The 19,817-nt window shown below is 38.2% G+C and overlaps 1 protein-coding gene across 5 annotated transcripts in view; it reads left to right on the forward strand.

Moving 5' to 3' along the window:
• shf (Src homology 2 domain containing F) overlaps positions 1 to 19,817 on the forward strand; it is a 143,792-nt gene that overhangs the window by 90,623 nt on the left and 33,352 nt on the right. For 3 of the 5 annotated variants that reach the window (XM_012970180.3, XM_018091966.2, XM_012970183.3), the window contains exon 4: positions 9,632 to 9,790. In XM_012970180.3, the coding sequence (XP_012825634.2) occupies positions 9,632 to 9,790 (159 nt within the window). 5 annotated transcript variants of the gene reach the window in all.

Here is a 19,817-nt window from a genome sequence, read left to right on the forward strand (position 1 = left end):
ACACAAATTTGTATGCTGAGCAGTATCTTGCCAGCAACCCTTTACCGGGTTTTTCAAGAGCCCAGGCATGGTATCCCACAAATATAAACGAAATAAAAAGATTCCTGGCTCTTACATTGGCAATGGGACTCGTAGAACGTAATTCTTTAGCTTCCTACTGGGATACCAATACAGTCCTTTCCATCCCTCTTTTTTCAGCCGTTATGCCAAGAAACCGTTATCAAATTTTATTGCGGTTTCTTCACTTTAACGACAACACAACGGCTGTTGCCCCTAATGAGCCCGGTTATGACAGGCTTTATAAATTGAGGCCCCTTATAGATAGCCTGTCTCAGCGCTTCGCAGAGGTTTACACCCCCTCCCAAAATGTCTGTGTTGATGAGTCCCTTTTGCTCTTCAAAGGGCGCCTAAAATTTCGCCAATATATCCCAAGTAAGCGTTCTCGCTATGGGATGAAATTTTACAAACTCTGTGAAAGCAGCACGGGCTACACTAGTTATTTCATGCTGTATGAGGGAAAGGACACTAATTTGGACCCCCCCGGTTGTCCCACTGACTTGACTACCAGTGGTAAAATTGTTTGGGAGCTCATAACTCCACTGCTGGGCCGAGGTTACCACTTATACGTGGATAACTTTTACACAAGCATCCCTTTATTTAGAGCCCTAAATTCTTTGGACACCCCAGCCTGCGGCACAGTCAACCGTAACCGCAAAGGACTGCCCAGGGAATTGCTGGATAAGAAACTGAAGCGTGGAGAAGTACATGCTCTAAGAAGCAATGAGCTCTTGGCCATAAAATATTCAGACACCAAAGTTGTTTTTATGCTTACTACTATCCACGATGAGACCATGATTGTCCAACACAGAAGTGGCGGTAGGCCCTCAAAAACAAAGCCACTGTGTAGTAAAGAATATAGTAAGCATATGGGTGGTGTTGATAAATCCGACCAAATACAACATTATTATAATGCCACCCGAAAAACCAGGGCCTGGTACAAAAAAGCAGCAATTTATATGATCCAAATGGCCCTTTATAATTCTTATGTCGTTTACAAGGCGGCAGTACCAGGCCCCAGATTGTCTTATTACAATTATTTGCTGCAGTTGCTCCCTTCCTTGTTGTTTGGTGATGTAGAGGAGGTTCCTGACATGCCAGGTAATGACAATGTTGCCCGAATGGTGGGTAAGCATTTTATAGCACAAATTCCACCAACACCTAAAAAAACATATGCCCAGAGAAAATGTAAGGTTTGCCGTTCCAAGGGTGTTAGGCGAGATGTCCGGTATTATTGTCCCAAGTGTCCTAGCAAGCCTGCTTTGTGTTTCCACCCATGTTTTGAAGTGTACCATACTGTGGTACACTATGAGAGGACTTGAATTTTGTGTTTTTATAGGTAGGTTATGGTTCTCTGGGTTTGTTGGTGGAATAAGGATTTAGCATATCAGAATAGTGAACTTGGCATGTTCTAGGTTTTTATGCACAAGGTTTCAGGACTCCAAACTTAGCTGTGCTGGCAAAGTGACGCTGTTTTTTATTTATTGAGTTTATCTATTCTGGCAGGTCCGTACTTTACTTATAACTAGGTTATAGATATATGTGATGAAAAGTTTGGTAAGGTGTGTCATATTGGCAAAAGTGTTGTTTTTTTTTTAGTAAAGTAGGGATTTATGGTGTGTGATTTTGTTTTTTGCACAGGTTGTCAGAAAAACAAAGTGTGCTTGTAGCTTGTGGTTGTTTAGACTTGTTCTTGGGCATTCAGATTTTTGTGTTTGAGCTATGGTTATTCAGGCTAGTTGCAGTGTTTCTTTGGTTATGGGGTAGGACTTATATTGTGCTGTTGGTATAGCGAACTGAGGTGCTGGGTGACTGACAGGGCGCATGATAAAACTTGTGGTGTGTGATGAATCAATGAGATGTTTTTATCTCTAAAGCTGATGCCACAAGTCCTTTTACTGGCACCTCAAAAGCTTGCCTGTCAGCGCAGTTATCTGTGCATAGTTTTGTATATTACTTTGCATTTCTGGGCAGCATTTAACTACTGTAAGTGTAGGCCTTGAGTTTTTTGCAAAGGTTCTTGAGCACAGGATGACAGATACATTATGGTTTTTTGTGCTTGTAGTACAAATTGAATATCTACTGTATGTTCTGGTTAGGTTACACAAGTTGCAGTGGCTCTCTAAATATAAAAACTTTGCGTAATACTGGTGTGCCACTGGTGACTGCTGCACGGCACGTAATGGTGCACATAATTTTATCTCTGATGCTAATGCCCCAAGCTTTATTGTTGGCACCTAAATTCCTAACCTTTAGTGCAACTTCTAAGGACATTTGCATCATTTATGGGCCAAATTACTATGGATTTTTTGGCAAATATCCTTCTAAATGTGGTGCAGATTTTGTCATTTCTAAAGTAGTGTAGGAAGAAGCAAAAAACTGGTATCATAACACCACAGGAAAGATGGAACTCAAATCAAAGATGCTCCACAAAACAGAAATAGGTGAGTAAAGTACAATTTAGGGGTTTATTTGGGGGGGGGGGTAAAGTAAAAAACTGCAAGGGGTGCATAGAGTGCATTTTCAGGTTTGGCGGCCATGTACTTATGTGCAACCAGACATATGGGGTGTAATTTTATTCAGGGTAACTTGCTAATTGATACTGAGCAAGTTTTTTGATAGTTGCCGTTGAGATTTTGGGGAGAAATCTAACTTTATATTTTTTTTCAGACCAAGAATGGTGTCTCTAAATAGCTGAAGTTGTCTATTTTTAATCAATGTATAGTTTATATGGGTTTTTTTACAGTTAAGGGGCAATTTTGTCTGAAAAACTTTGAGATGTGCACATAAATTGCAGCCCCATTATTATGCATTGCCCCTGTTTTGGGGCATTTGGTGGCCACGTCTTTATGTGCACCCATACATATGGGGTATCGTTTTATTCAGGGGAACTTGCAGATTGATGTTTATTAAGTTTTTGGTAGTTGCTATAGAGATTTTGGGGAGAAATCTAGGTTTGTATCTGTTTTTTCCTTGATTTCTGACCAAAGCACCGACTTCTGCAAGGGACTGCGGCCGCAATTTTCCATGTAGAAAGAGGAGAGTGGCGTCTCTGAATAGCTGATGGTGTGCACTTTTCAGAAATATATAGTTTGTGGGGGTTATTTTACAGGTATGGGGGGTTAACACTGAAAAACTGCAGGAAGTGCACATAGAGCTCAGTGAAATTGCCCTTTTGCATTGCCCCTGTTTTGGGGCATTTGGTGGCCACGTCTTTATGTGCACCCATACATATGGGGTATCGTTTTATTCAGGGGAACTTGCAAATTGATATTTAGTAAGTTTTTGGTAGTTGCCATAGAGATTTTGGGGAGAAATCTAGGTTTGTATCTGTTTTTTCCTTGATTTCTGACCAAAGCGCTGACTTCTGCAAGGGACTGCGGCCGCAATTTTCCATGTAGAAAGAGGAGAGTGGCGTCTCTGAATAGCTAATGGTGTGCACTTTTCAGAAATATATAGTTTGTGGGGGTTTTTTTACAGGTATGGGGGGTTAACACTGAAAAACTGCAGGAAGTGCACATAGAGCGCAGCCCCCAAAATTTCAACTGAAATTGCCCTTTTGCATTGCCCCTGTTTTGAGGCATTTGGTGGCCACGTCTTTATGTGCACCCATACATAGGGGGTATCGTTTTATTCAGGGGAACTTGCAGATTGATGTTTAGTAAGTTTTTGGTAGTTGCCATAGAGATTTTGGGGAGAAATCTAGGTTTGTATCTGTTTTTTCCTTGATTTCTGACCAAAGCGCTGACTTCTGCAAGGGACTGCGGCCGCAATTTTCCATGTAGAAAGAGGAGAGTGGCGTCTCTGAATAGCTAATGGTGTGCACTTTTCAGAAATATATAGTTTGTGGGGTTTTTTTTACAGGTATGGGGGGTTAACACTGAAAAACTGCAGGAAGTGCACATAGAGCGCAGCCCCCAAAATTTCAACTGAAATTGCCCTTTTGCATTGCCCCTGTTTTGGGGCATTTGGTGGCCACGTCTTTATGTGCACCCATACATAGGGGGTATCGTTTTATTCAGGGGAACTTGCAGATTGATGTTTAGTAAGTTTTTGGTAGTTGCCATGGAGATTTTGGGGAGAAATCTAGGTTTGTATCTGTTTTTTCCTTGATTTCTGACCAAAGCGCTGACTTCTGCAAGGAACTACGGCCACAATTTTCCATGTAGAAAGAGGAGAGTGGTGTCTCTGAATAGCTGAAGGTGTGCACTTTTCAGAAATATATAGTTTGTGAGGGTTATTTCACAATTAGGGGGGATTAACACTGAAAAACTGCAGGTAGTGCACATAGAGCGCAGCCCCCAAAATTTCTACTGAAATTGCCCTTTTGCATTGCCTCTGTTTTGGGGCATTTGGTGGCCACGTCTTTATGTGCACCCATACATATGGGGTATCGTTTTATTCAGGGGAACTTGCAGATTGATGTTTAGTAAGTTTTTGGTAGTTGCCATAGAGATTTTGGGGAGAAATCTAGGTTTGTATCTGTTTTTTCCTTGATTTCTGACCAAAGCGCTGACTTCTGCAAGGAACTACGGCCACAATTTTCCATGTAGAAAGAGGAGAGTGGCGTCTCTGAATAGCTGAAGGTGTGCACTTTTCAGAAATATATAGTTTGTGAGGGTTATTTCACAATTAGGGGGGGTTAACACTGAAAAACTGCAGGTAGTGCACATAGAGCGCAGCCCCCAAAATTTCAACTGAAATTGCCCTTATGCATTGCCCCTGTTTTGGGGCATTTGGTGGCCACGTCTTTATGTGCACCCATACATATGGGGTATCGTTTTATTCAGGGGAACTTGCAGATTGATGTTTAGTAAGTTTTTGGTAGTTGCCATGGAGATTTTGGGGAGAAATCTAGGTTTTTTATCTGGTTTTTCCTTGATTTCTGACCAAAGCGCTGACTTCTGCAAGGGACTGCGGCCACAATTTTCCATGTAGAAAGAGAAGAGTGGTGTCTCTGAATAGCTGAAGGTGTGCACTTTTCAGAAATATATAGTTTGTGAGGGTTATTTCACAATTAGGGGGGGTTAACACTGAAAAACTGCAGGTAGTGCACATAGAGCGCAGCCCCCAAAATTTCTACTGAAATTGCCCTTTTGCATTGCCTCTGTTTTGGGGCATTTGGTGGCCACGTCTTTATGTGCACCCATACATATGGGGTATCGTTTTATTCAGGGGAACTTGCAGATTGATGTTTAGTAAGTTTTTGGTAGTTGCCATAGAGATTTTGGGGAGAAATCTAGGTTTGTATCTGTTTTTTCCTTGATTTCTGACCAAAGCGCTGACTTCTGCAAGGAACTACGGCCACAATTTTCCATGTAGAAAGAGGAAAGTGGCGTCTCTGAATAGCTGAAGGTGTGCACTTTTCAGAAATATATAGTTTGTGAGGGTTATTTCACAATTAGGGGGGGTTAACACTGAAAAACTGCAGGTAGTGCACATAGAGCGCAGCCCCCAAAATTTCAACTGAAATTGCCCTTATGCATTGCCCCTGTTTTGGGGCATTTGGTGGCCACGTCTTTATGTGCACCCATACATATGGGGTATCGTTTTATTCAGGGGAACTTGCAGATTGATGTTTAGTAAGTTTTTGGTAGTTGCCATGGAGATTTTGGGGAGAAATCTAGGTTTTTTATCTGGTTTTTCCTTGATTTCTGACCAAAGCGCTGACTTCTGCAAGGGACTGCGGCCACAATTTTCCATGTAGAAAGAGAAGAGTGGTGTCTCTGAATAGCTGAAGGTGTGCACTTTTCAGAAATATATAGTTTGTGAGGGTTATTTCACAATTAGGGGGGGTTAACACTGAAAAACTGCAGGTAGTGCACATAGAGCGCAGCCCCCAAAATTTCTACTGAAATTGCCCTTTTGCATTGCCTCTGTTTTGGGGCATTTGGTGGCCACGTCTTTATGTGCACCCATACATATGGGGTATCGTTTTATTCAGGGGAACTTGCAGATTGATGTTTAGTAAGTTTTTGGTAGTTGCCATAGAGATTTTGGGGAGAAATCTAGGTTTGTATCTGTTTTTTCCTTGATTTCTGACCAAAGCGCTGACTTCTGCAAGGAACTACGGCCACAATTTTCCATGTAGAAAGAGGAGAGTGGCGTCTCTGAATAGCTGAAGGTGTGCACTTTTCAGAAATATATAGTTTGTGAGGGTTATTTCACAATTAGGGGGGGTTAACACTGAAAAACTGCAGGTAGTGCACATAGAGCGCAGCCCCCAAAATTTCAACTGAAATTGCCCTTATGCATTGCCCCTGTTTTGGGGCATTTGGTGGCCACGTCTTTATGTGCACCCATACATATGGGGTATCGTTTTATTCAGGGGAACTTGCAGATTGATGTTTAGTAAGTTTTTGGTAGTTGCCATGGAGATTTTGGGGAGAAATCTAGGTTTTTTATCTGGTTTTTCCTTGATTTCTGACCAAAGCGCTGACTTCTGCAAGGGACTGCGGCCACAATTTTCCATGTAGAAAGAGAAGAGTGGTGTCTCTGAATAGCTGAAGGTGTGCACTTTTCAGAAATATATAGTTTGTGGGGGTTATTTCACAGGTAGGGGGGTTAACACTGAAAAACTGCAGGAAGTGCATATAGAGCGCAGCCCCCACATTTTTAGCTGTAATTGCCCTTGTGCATTGCCCCTGCTTTGGAGTGTTTGGTGCCCATGTCTTTATGTGCACCCATACATATGGGGCATCATTTTATTCAGGAGAAGTTTGTCTTTCAAATATGCCTTTGTTAGAAAATTTTTATGAGATTTTTTTTTGTCAAATCCACATTTGATCATGCGTCCAAGTTTACGTTTTAGAAAAAAAAAAAAATGTCATAAAAAGTTCCAAATTTCACAATGCACTGACAAAAGGTATTTGGCTTTTGAGTGAAAACTACATTGCACCTAGAAACCTGAAGGTCTGTAGTTTCTAAAGATACCAAACATGAGGGGATATTTTAGATTTACATATAAGTTATGCTGCATTAACTGTTACAAGCGCTTTTCTGCTTTGTTCTGGTGTGATATTGTACAAAGTATTGCTTTAGTTTGGGGGTTACTTCTGGACAGGAACTGTGGGGTACCACCACATATTTGGTATCGTTGGACTTGGGAGTATCAGGGCTTTTACAAACAACAAAAAAAAGTGTGTAAAATTAACTTTTCTATGGAAAAAAAACTCAAAATATACAGAAATTTTTCATAATTTTATTTTTTTTTTACATATTTCACCCAAAATACACATCATATCTCCAGAAAAGTTATAAAATTTGGTATGTATGTCGAAGCCCAATTAGTGACGAAAAAAACGATATATAATTTCCCTAGTTTCATGGAGGTTTTTCTACCAAAAAACATTGTTAAAGTGAATGAGTACAAAATGCTTAAAAAACGTCTGGCACTGGGGGGAACCGAAATGACGAATTCGGCTGGCACTTAAAGGGTTAATAATGAACTTTGTGTCCCTCTGGCAGAAGCATATCAGACGTGCTTTCATATTTCAAAATAAAACTGTGAGCCTGTTTTGGAGAATGTTGTTTAGCTTTGGCACTGCATCAATATGTCATGTATATCTGGTCGTTGTCTAAATGTTTCTCATGCAGAGGTTGGAAAAGGTTTTGCAGAGGATAGCAACATACTAGGCAGTGAGCTGTTTTACATATTTATATTTTTCACTAAAGGTGCAAAAGGAACATTATAAAACCTTCAAAAAGTAACCATTAATAAGAAATGTATATACACACATAAAAATGCAGTGCAGGAATGAGTTGTTTACAATTAGGAATCAGTAGTGCCCTTGCACACAGAGGTGTTCTTAACTGCAAGTCTGTGTGTTGGCTATTTGTGTGTTTATGCACACAGACCCCATTGAAAAGTTCCTCAGTCTTCTCATTGGGGTCTGTACCCATTGGAGCAAAAGGAAAAACAGAACGGTGATAAAAATGCAACATGCAGCATTTAATCTGCATTCTAGCATTTCATTGCGCATCTGAATTTCTGAACAGTAGAATTCGCAAAAAAAAAAAACCTCCACATGGGAACATGTTTAGTATGGCATTGTATTAAGGGAAGGTTGGCTTTTGTTGCATTTTGTTTGAGTGATTTAACCTTCCCTTACCTTGTTCCACTGTAAAGTGATGGATTCAAGGACTTGAAATCCCTCTGCTTTCCACAGAATCTTTGCATCACCCACCATATGGGGGCCCTGCATGTTGAGAAACTTGCCTCAGGTGTCAGCACCCTTTAAGCTTCTAGAGGTGGCAAAAAGCTGCTTGTGATAACTTCAAGAGCTTTTCTTGTGCTCTCTCTTCTAGTGATGCAGCTCCCCCTTCAACCTGCTCTGACACAAAAAATATTTAAGAGGGATGGCATCAACTAGGCCACCTCAGGGGGCACTGAGCACTGAAATGCCCCTGCCACCATGGGAAGCAGAGAAGTCTCAGAATCCATCACTTAGCAAAAGAATAGCACGAGGGAGGGCTTGGATCACACTGAAGGGGTTGATTTATGATTACTCAATACATGTTTTACCTGAGCAGTCAAATCATGTGCAATCAAAGAGCATGCAAGTGCATGCCGAGGTCCTTCTTGTGTGTAACCCCTTATGTTTCACATTATATTGCATCTGGGGAAGAATGTTGATTGTAGATATCTAGCCTCCTGTCACTTAAAACGCTGCACTCAGCAAAGCCAAATTCATAGCACTGCACTTTATTCCATGGATAGGCTTTTTTTTCCCCTAAAAAGGCATTGGAAAATTGTAGAGTTTCAATTCGTCACAGAAATGAAAAATGTAACGTAAGCTTCATCTTATGTAAATAAGAATATTATAACAATCAATTAAAAGTTTGGTTATTTAGAAATAGAATCAATTATGGCAGGTTAATATAAGGTTCCTTTTTATGGAAATAAGAGCCATTTTAAATACAAAAAAAAAGTTGTACTGATTCTGAAATAATTAAGTTTTTTCTATCCCCCTCTCCGCAATCTGCGTCTTCATATGCTCTTCATGCAGGAGTCAGAGATTGACGGTTAGGTCTTGTACAATGGTGCATGCTTCCTTTTCCTAGCCAATGTATTAGAGCTCACTGTTTCAAAATAACCAACTCCAACACACAGCTGCATATAGAGACATATTGCTGAGAGATGCATAATGAAAAATGACATGATTATTTCAGAATTAGTACAAGTACCTATTTCATATTTAATGCAATTGTATATATTTATATTTATATGTGTACTTTAATTGTATTGTTCCCTGTCTGTTCTTTTAATGTATTTGTACAATTATCCAGTTTTTTATGCCCAATGACAGTTTTAATTTAGTGCTCTCATTTTTTAAACTTTGTAGGACTATATATACATTTCTCTCTGTGGGGTGCTATAACTTTTTTAAATATATTAAATATTAAACCCATGCTTGAAATAATATAGCCTTTTTCTATTACTACTTCTATTACTCTTTCATTTCCTTATTATCAAAAAGATTTATTCTTGAGGTGAGAGACTCTTCCTGTTCTGAAACTCTTCTTTGTCCTCTCTGTTTCTTCCTGCCTCTTGCCCTGCTGATGTTCCAATTAGTGGAGATAAAAGTAATCAAAGATCTTCCTTGGCCTCCACCAGTGGGACAACTCAACAGCCGCACAGCCAGCGCTGAAAATGATTTGAGCACTTCATTCTCTCAGCAGACTCCAACCTCTCCACATTTTCAGCGCCAGGCCAGCCTTGAAGACTCCAATGGTGGGTTTTACTGCTGAAAGCCAAAAGTACACACGCTGCATTTTTCATCTTTTGGTTCATAAAAAAGCTGATTCAGTATCATTATATTTTATATAGTTCCACTAATATTTCTGTTAAACTCTCCCCTAAAGAATCCCAAATTTAATGTTTTAGATAATTTAACAAGTAGCTGATATTGACTCAGAGGTGCAAACATTTTTATTTTATCCAACAGTTCATAGCCCCCAGGACTTTTACTTAGAACAGTTTCCTAAACCACGTTATGTGACTGTGTGGGTCTTTATTTTACATTTGCCTGTACCAGGCATTGAGTGCAGAGTTTTGGTACCACATTCACTTTCATTATAACTTCAGTTACTGACCAGTGTGAAATGCCAGGACTTGTTACTTGTTTTAAATATGCTGCAAGAGCAGTTCATTTTTCAGGAGATGTTTTGTGTAGAAAAGGTGCCCTTTGGAGGGTGTCATTGCCAGCAACACATTTAACCCAGACTGTCATAGTAGTCTAAGGTTTCTAAAAGATAATTCCAAATGTATTTCTGTTGTGCTTGTAAAGCAAAATACACTTACACTGTATACATTATATAAATGTTGTTTCATTCACTCTTGGAACTTAAATCAGGTGCCATTTTGTGGGTGCTGTTAGTAAGTCGTTTTGTATCGCCCAAAAATCTTGTGTATGCACCAGAATGGGGGACCTGATGTACATGCCCATTTTCTGGCTACACAATGCTAAATGGAAAGTGAAAGTCATTATCTGCCCCTTCTCTATGCCAAGGCATAAAGGTGGGGCAGGCGATATATGATAGCTGGGATTTTTAAATGCCTTTATAATGTGTATGGTTGTGTTAATAAAAAAGGAATTTGGGTTTCGTGTTTAATTTGAAATGGAACTTTATTATACAGCTTTTTATGTCTGGGTGAAAGGTCTGATTTAACTTTTTTTTTTTTTTCATGATCCACTGATCTGTAGTAATGTTGGAGGTTTTAGGTTGTTTGTAGGTTTTCGCAAAGATAAGAAACAAAAAAAAATGTAATGGAAGAAGGACTAAATTCCCCATGCAGGTTTAACTTTTAGCATTTTAGGTTCATCTTTGGCTGTATTACATTTTGGTTTCTGCAAGTCATGGCTGACTAAAGGCATGCTCACTGGAAGCTGATCTAGCCTTGGTTTTTAGTACAGGTGCTCCTGGCTGTCAGCCACCAGAGAGCCTAACACTGGATGTTCCGTGGTCCAAAACAGTAGCTTCAAAACCGCTTTCGTTACCCTGCATATCAAGAAAAAGATCTGGGGACACCTGGAATTTATTATAGTGTTGGGAATGAGTTAAATAGTTGACTTTGTAATATAATTCTCCTTGTTGACAAGTTGACAAGAAGATGTAAATTGCAAAAAATGTTGTAATGTGCCAATTAGTGTAGCTAAAAGTAGAGAAAATTTCCCAAAGTTTAGGCTTGATGTTTATAAGCAGTAAAGCAATGAGGGCTAAAATGAGTTGGACCTCCAAAAATACTAATAGTAGGTTATTGGGCTTAATAAAAAATATTATCCTGAAGAAGGGATATTAAAATCATATACCTATCCAATAAAAGGTGTCATAAGTGCAAAACTACATTATTTATTTTTCTCTGTATAAGCAACAGAGCAACTGATGTCTAAAGGTCCCCATACACGGGCCGACTTTAGCTGCCGATATCGGTCCCTTGGACCGATTCGGCAGCTAATCGGCCCGTGTATGGGGAGAGCAGAGCGGCCTGGCCGACCGATATCTGGCCTGAAATTGGCCAGATCTCGATCGGCCAGGTTAGAAAATCCGGTCGGATCGTGGACCGCATCGGCTCGTTGATGCGGTCCCCGATCTGACTGCCCCATTGCCGCCCACATAATCCGATCGTTTGGCCATTTACCTAAATGCTCCCCGATATCGCCCACCCGTAGGTGGGCATATCGGGGGAAGATCCGCTCGCTTGGCGACATCGCCAAGCGAGCGGATCTGCTCGTGTATGGCCACCTTAAGTCATGCACGACACAATACTAAAGGCTTATCCTTAGCACAGATAACAAATCCCTGATTGCCACAAGATGTTGTCCAAAAACATGGAGGTGGAAAATCAAGAATGCTGCTGAGCCAAGTAGAATACACAGACCTTAGTTTTGATAAATAGTTTTGATAAATTTTACCTAAGGCTTTACTTGAACTCTTCTGGTACTTTCTCCTCCTGCTTGTTGCAAACATGCCATCAGGTAAAATTTTTAACATTCGGGTTATATTTGGCTTTAAGTCCTTTTGTACACAAGTAATTGTTGGGAAACTGCTGCTTGGGGCTGGTCTTATCTTATCATACCTCATGATAACAGGATTTATGCTAGTTTAGTTAAGATCAAGTACTAGGTTCTGCATTGTTATTACAAACAAAAAGTAAATCATTCAGAAATGAAGCATTGTTTGTTTTAAATATGTGCTATTGGAAAAGGCTTCCTGTATTTCTGGATAATGTTTGTCCAGATAATAGCTGGGAGGGTTTATGCAAATCATGAAGGAAGGACAGATCTCTGGCAATGGAGGTTTTTATTTTCTCTGTACCCTGGTTAGGAGAAGGCATTATTGTCTTATAGAAAATATCATACTGTCAGGAGGGAAATTTTACACCATATGCACTCTGTTTTGCCCTGGGTTATATCAAGTGTCGTCAGTGAAATTGTTTTGCTACTATATACTGTTTCAATGCTTGCAGTGTAATACATGCTTATATATATATATCAGGTATGCTGCTCATTTGTAAACCTTGAATAAATCAAGAATATAACACCCTCCTAATCCTTTTACTGTGTGTATTATCAGACCCCCTCTCCCTCTCCTACTTCAAAACTGAAAGAATAACCTGAGGGACAGGTGTATTTTGTTCAACCTATATTAACTATGTAAATATATTTTCCCAGTCTCTAGTTCCAGTAAATTTACTCTACTTACCCCTTTTTTCCTGCAAATGTTAGGTACAGATACTGATATCCGTCTATATATTTGTACTGAGTGTATGAGCAACATAATTTATTTGTTCTTCAGGTTGTGCATGTATAAGAAATTTTATTGTTTGACTCATTTGTATACCTGTGTATTTCATATGCTTATTTACATATGTCCTTTTTAGGTTAGCTTGAAGGTGTGTGTTCTTTGCCTGTGTTGTGTTTGCATTCCTTTGCACTGTGTGTGTTTGTGCATGTCTCTGTATTGTATCTGTGCTAACTAGACATGCACATGCCCTATTTTTATGATTCTGTCAGCTCACTGACACGGAATTATTAGAATTCTGTGTTATTAATATTTTATTCTATTTTTGAGTATAAAGATTTTAATATATACTTTCTAGTTGTGTCATTGGGGTTCAGATTAACAAGGAATAGCTGCATGTGCAATGCATTTTTTAAATGATATACAATTAAAGGAAAATTTAGCAAATTAGGTTTCCAGATTTTATCCCTGTAAAGCAAAGAACGGAGAAAGTACACACAAAGGGGCTGATTTACTTACCCACGAACGGGTCGAATGGAGTCCGATTGCGTTTTTTTCGTAATGATCGGTACTTTGCGATTTTTTCGTATGTTTTGCGATTTTTTCGGATTCTTTACGAATTTTTCGGATCCAATACGATTTTTGCGTAAAAACGCGAGTTTTCCTATCCATTACGAAAGTTGCGTAAAAAGTTGCGCATTTTGCGTAGCGTTAAAACTTACGCGAAAAGTTGCGCATTTTTCGCGTAAGTTTTAACGCTACGCAAAATGCGCAACTTTTTACGCAACTTTCGTAATGGATACGAAAAACTCGCGTTTTTACGCAAAAATCGTATTGGTAACGAAAAATTTGTACAGAATCCGAAAAAATCGCAAAACATACGAAAAAGTCGCAAAATGTTCGTTTTCAAGTCGGAACTTTTCCAATTCGGGTCGGATTCGTGGGTTAGTAAATCAGCCCCAAAGTATTGCATATGTGAAATACCAAATTGTTGCACAGAAATGAATGCTATTTTTGGTAAGGGTCTATCCAAACTTTTAATTCGCAGTATAGCTTTGCCTGTTTTAAATTGTCCAGATTAAAATGCATGATTCATTCCACCAACAAACGGTTTAAGAAATCAAGATTTTCGGACAACCACAAGAAGTATAGGCTAGAAGTATTATTGGCAGGTTCCTGTAGAAAACGCAATATCAAAAAGACAAGTGTGGGACAATGTAATGCTTAGTTTGGTTTTAACTGAAATTATTTGAATGGCCCTGCAAATTGCCTTTTAAATATATCCCCATAAGCAAATGATCTGGCAAGCCTGTGGATTTTCTGCTGCTGTTTAAACTACATTTCCCAATAAGCCCTGGGCTATCAATAGGGAAGTAACTGGGACAATGTCAGCTCCCAGAGAGGGTTCACAGATATAAGTAAAAATGTGTTGTTGTTCTGCCAGATCAGTGGTCTTGAAGTACTGTAAAACTGCAGTATTCCTGGAATTTTTATTTGTGTCATTCCATTTAGAGGCAGCGGCTTTATCAAAGGAAGCCTTGCAGTTAGCCTTAATGGTGTAAGACAAGTAAAATAGTGTTTGTTATAAATAATACAGTTATCTGTATATGCTTTACAAAAAAAAAAGCTCCTGCGACGAAAGATTTAAAGCAAGCATTCCATTTAAATGCAGATATATGTATACAGAGAGAAAGAATGCTAATGAATCTCCATACATTACAACCAACTCATCAAGCTTAGAACTTGCAAAAAACAGAGAGGCATAAAGGTTCTCATGGAGAAAATTAAGTGCGCTTCATCTGATTTAAAAGTCAAGCGCTCACATCAAATTCTTTTGTGTGGTCTCTAGCAAGTCTGATATTTCCATCTCATTTCAGCAGTATAATATAGATAATTAACTTTATTTTGCTGTGACAGTGTGCTTTTAAGTGTAGAAAAACAAGCCATACAGAAAATTGCATTTTTCTCAGTGTCACACTTCCCAGTGGAGATTCTCCGCAGTCCTGTTTTTCCATTACTTTAGAAATTCAGGCTTCTTGTTCTTTTCAAATCAATAACGCTATTCCTGAAATTTTAGCTTAAAACAATAATTGACTTGAATGGGATGGAAACCCAAGAACCTATAATCACAAATCTAAATGTATCCTTTGGGAACAGCATAATGGATATAGTAACCATACACAATGCAGGTATGGGATCTATTATCCAAAATGCTCAGGTCCTGTGGGTTTCCGGATAAAGGATTTTTCTGTAATTTGGATCTCCATATCTTAAGTCTACTAAAAAAATGTAAACGTTAAATCCAATAGGGTTGTTTTTCCTTTAAGAAGGATTAATACTATCTTAGTTGAGAATCAAGTACAAGGTACTGTTTTATTATTTATTTAAATCAAATTTAATTATTTGTTTATAATGGAGTCTGTGGGAGATGGCCTCCCATAATTTGGAGCTTTCTGGATAAGGGGTTTCATAATATTTATATGTTTTTAGCATTCAAATTAATATTCATTAAAAATTAATTGACAATTTTTAACATTTTCAGTGATTTTTACATTTGCTTTTTATAGTTGTTTTTGTCTGTATCTCGCTATCCTCTCCTGACTTAACCTGACTACTCATACTATTGAAATGTTGTATCAGTAATCAGCTCTCCTCCAGCCAAGACTCCCACTTCCAAGATGTCTTGCTTGTTCTGTGATTTAGGCTACTGGCACCAAGGAGATAAAATAAGTAAAGGCAGAGGAAACAGACCATCAGTAATAGTCATAGTTTTGGATTACATAAAAAATAAGTAAGCAATGTAGTAGTAAAATTGATTTTATTTACATAAAGGTGTTATTTGCAGAAGGGTAGCAGCTTATATTGCAATATAATAGGGCAGCCCTGGAAGCCATATCTACAGAACAGTTTACAACAAACTGATAAGAGTAGGAAAATGAAGATAGTACATGGTCTGATAATGAAGCACGTAACCGTAGTGAGGGAAGACATTCAGAACAGGAAGTTGGCTGGCAGAAGAATGCTGCATCTGGAATTGCCTTCCAGGAAATGTAGAGGGGACTAATACAGAAAAGGGGTTCATGCACGCGGGATGGGGGGGGGGAATATGAAGTAATTTAATGACTTTAAACCCAGAAAGATAAATATATCTTTAGTCAAACAAACCTACCAGCTAAATAATGCATTTTTATGCTAAATTTACAAAAGATAAATATACCTATGTCCTGCTATCCCTACCTACTGACTTCACCTAGAAATCCTGAAGGCTTTATCAGCAAAGAGAAGTCTACCATGTAATATATTAGGCTATTTCATTATGCCTTTTGGTACTTACATAAACAGTATTTTCATTGGCAAATATTAAAGGAGACATATCCTATAAAAATTAAGAATGTACCAGTGAATTATACTCCTCTAGATATAGAAGGAATGTGCTTAAAAAAATTGTATTTATTGAGAAACCAAAACCCCACTAGTCCCGCCCATCTGTTCCCCTTCCTGCTGGCTGAATTCTCTGGGTGTGCAGGGGAGCCGGCGGCCCTCCGTACCCTGCACTGTAAGATAGGAACCAGCAGGCTGACCTGATAGGGAACTGAAGCCTGTCTGTGCTTGTGTGAGTGCACGGCTGTGATTGGCTCTCCCCCTCCTACTGTGCGTCTGGCAGGGACCGTTAGGACACGCCCACTCTCCATTTCAAACTTGGACAGAGAAGTGATAGGATCTATAGGGAGCTCCAATAAAGGGGCCATTTTTACAGATAGGATTAATTTTTAGCACAAAGTGAAACCAGCACCATATAATTCATAATTGCCTACAAAATTAGGGGTTTTCCTATTTATCCTATATGTTTCCTTTAACAAGAAATCTAATTGGAGCAAAAGTCAACAAAGAGAAGTATAATCCCTGATTCACGTTGTTCCATGGTGCTTCTTTATCACTGCATCAATTTGAATAATGTTTTTTGCTCTGCTGCATGTCCTCCAGTCAGTAGAACAGTGTCCTGCTCCTTATTCTACTCTTTGGGGGAGATTTATTAAGACACGAATGCGTATTTTCGCCGATTTTTTCTTACGCCCACTTGACTTTTTTTGTACGCTTGCGCGGAAAATTCTGAAAGGTTCTGTCGCTGTTTACAATCTTTCGGTACGAAAATTTTGTGACTTTCGGATCTCCAATACGTTTTTATCGTGACTAATACGTTTTTTTCATAAGCATTTTCATGATATTTGCAATCTTCAGAAATTATCGTATCCAATCTGAATTTTTCCCATTCAGGATTCAAACTCGTGTTTTAATGAATCGGCCCCTTTGTGTAATTAGAGTTTCTTATATGTTTTACATACATTAATCACCATTTCTAAAAATGATTTACCTGTTTGACTTAAAAGCTCTAAAGAATAAAATTGTCATGCTTAATGCATAGCCGCAAATGCAAATTCACTCTCAATTTAGGAATAATTTAATGCAATTTATTCTACAATTAGTGCATGAATGGGATGTGAAGAGAAATCTAGTGCAGTGAATAACAGACTGTAGGGATCAGCCCCCAGGGGTCCTAAAGTGCACTTCAACTACCTTTATTCTGTGGCTGAGTACTTCATATGTTAACAGTTTTCTTTTAACTGGAAATTGGAAATTGACAGGCTTTGCTTATGGTTTCTATTGCAGCAGATTCATGTGATTCGGAAATATGTAACCTTGGTTCACTTAATTCATTAACCATAGCCAATAAATGAATAGTGCTGTGTCTAACAATTAACGTTAAAATAATAGTGATTTTTTTCTTTTGATAAATAGTAAAACCAGATACAACCCCAGATACATCCCCAGACTTTTACAGATACAATTTTTACCAGTCCCACGCAGATTTTATTTTTTTTCGGAATTTACACCATTTTGATGTGGTCACTGAAAACCATTAAATCAGGATTTGAAATTTTTGGTTTATAGGAATCAGTTTGTGTTTGAGACTAGCAAAACTGACCCAAACTTGCCATAAATTGCCCTTGTTTTGTACTTAGGTGCAAGATGCTTGGTATTTGAGAACCATTATTTTGCATGATTTACAGACCTTTTTAACAGAATTGTAATGCTTTTGTGTCCCATTGAAAAATATTAGCATATGTATTTTATTGTGAGAAGAATGGTAATAAGTTCCAGTTAAAAGTATACCCTTCCCCAAGTACTAGTTTTAAAATATGTGTTTTGGAAAGTGTTTGATAAATGTTTGTACTTTTGTTTGAATTATAGTTTGACATTCACCTGGTTCCATTCTGATTAATTTTTAAAACTAGAATATCTGGAATTTAATCCACCTTTCCATATTTTAAATCATTTATACACCACTATCCCCAGAATACTTTATTAAAATGTTTGTTATAGATAATTGTGGCATTTCAGGCAGGCAATTTGTCCTTTTGCTTTTGTTTTAATCTTCCCAAAGAGCCTAATAGTGACATTTTCCCCCTTTATGCCATATAGTTTGGAAAAAGAATGCACTTAACTGAGCTTAATACTGCCATCTACTGCTTTCTTCATAGTTGCAAGTATGTTACAAATCGTTATTAATTTACTGAAACAATCAATGTCCATCATAAAATAAGCTACAAAAGATATATTTTAAATTAGACAAATTATAATTAGACAATATACACCTATGTTTCTCCTGCAGCACAGGCATGGTTGTGTGATTTTCTAACCAGAATAAAGTTTTTAAATGTTTGAATTTTACACTTTATCTATTTTAGTATGCCTATATATCTGCTAGGGTGTCAGTGACCAGTATTTTTTGCTTTCAAGCATATTTGGCCCATACCAGAACCTCTTAAGTTTAGCTTTTTTTGTAATGTTAAAATCCATTTAGGAAACTGAGATAACCACTGCAGACAGGCCAATGTGTCTGGGCCCGTGGGGCCCACCAGATTTCCTCTTGGTGCCCTGGGATTTAACTTAATTGAAGATGTAGAGACATTTTATATGTATTTGTGAATATGAACATACAATTTCATGTATAAACAGATTGCATTTGCGAGTGAAAATATCCTTAATTTACCAAGGGATTATCTCTATTATTTTTTCCCTTCAAATATTGTCCATCAGTAAATTTTGGGACAGAGTTTAATGTGGTGGAAGATCTTTATTTTCACTGATAAATTGTGTTTGTACTAAGATGTTGTTGCATTGCTTGCCACAGATAGGGAATTCTCTAATATGTTTCCAGTACATGTACAGGTATGATACCTGTTATCCAGAATGCTAGGGACCTGGGGTTTTCTGGATAAAAGGGATCTTTCTGTAATTTGCATCTTCATAACTTTAGTCTGTTAAAAATAAAATTAGGATTTGAATAAACCCAATAGGATTGTCTTGCCTCCAATAGGGATATATTATATTTTAGTTGGGATCAAGCACAAGGTGCTGTCTTATTACAGAGAAAAAAATTAGAAATATTTGCTTATAATGGAGTCTATGGAAGATGGCCTTCTCGTAATTCGAATCTCTCTGGATAACGGGTTTCCGGATAAGGGATCCCATACCTTTACAACTATGATGGATAATTGTACAACTGAAGACATTTTCATAGTAATTCCCATTCATGGGATTTACAAAACAAAGAGCTAATATTTATAATGTATAGTTTTCTATTAACATCACACTCTTTTTCCTCTTTTCCTTGCATCTTTGTTTAATATTTGTAAAAGCAGGCAGTCTGACATTTGACCCTGGAGTGGCTAATTCATTCTTCACAATTTAATAGATATACATACTTATATAGAAGCTGGTGATACCAGTAGAAAGACATTTGAGCATGATGGAAATCTGCAGAATCCTTGAAATGAGCAGGTTAGAAATTGACAATGGATGTCTTTGAGAACAGGATGCAAATTTTTATACTGAAACGTGATTTAGTCTGTTCCAGTGTTGTCCTATTTTATTGAATTCCTTTGTGTATACTTGTTCTCTAAAAGTGAATATTTTCCAGGAAAACATGAATGTGTAACCTACAAATGTGTGAG

The sequence above is a fragment of the Xenopus tropicalis genome, chromosome 3, assembly GCF_000004195.4.
Source record: "Xenopus tropicalis strain Nigerian chromosome 3, UCB_Xtro_10.0, whole genome shotgun sequence".
Taxonomy (NCBI): domain Eukaryota; kingdom Metazoa; phylum Chordata; class Amphibia; order Anura; family Pipidae; genus Xenopus; species Xenopus tropicalis.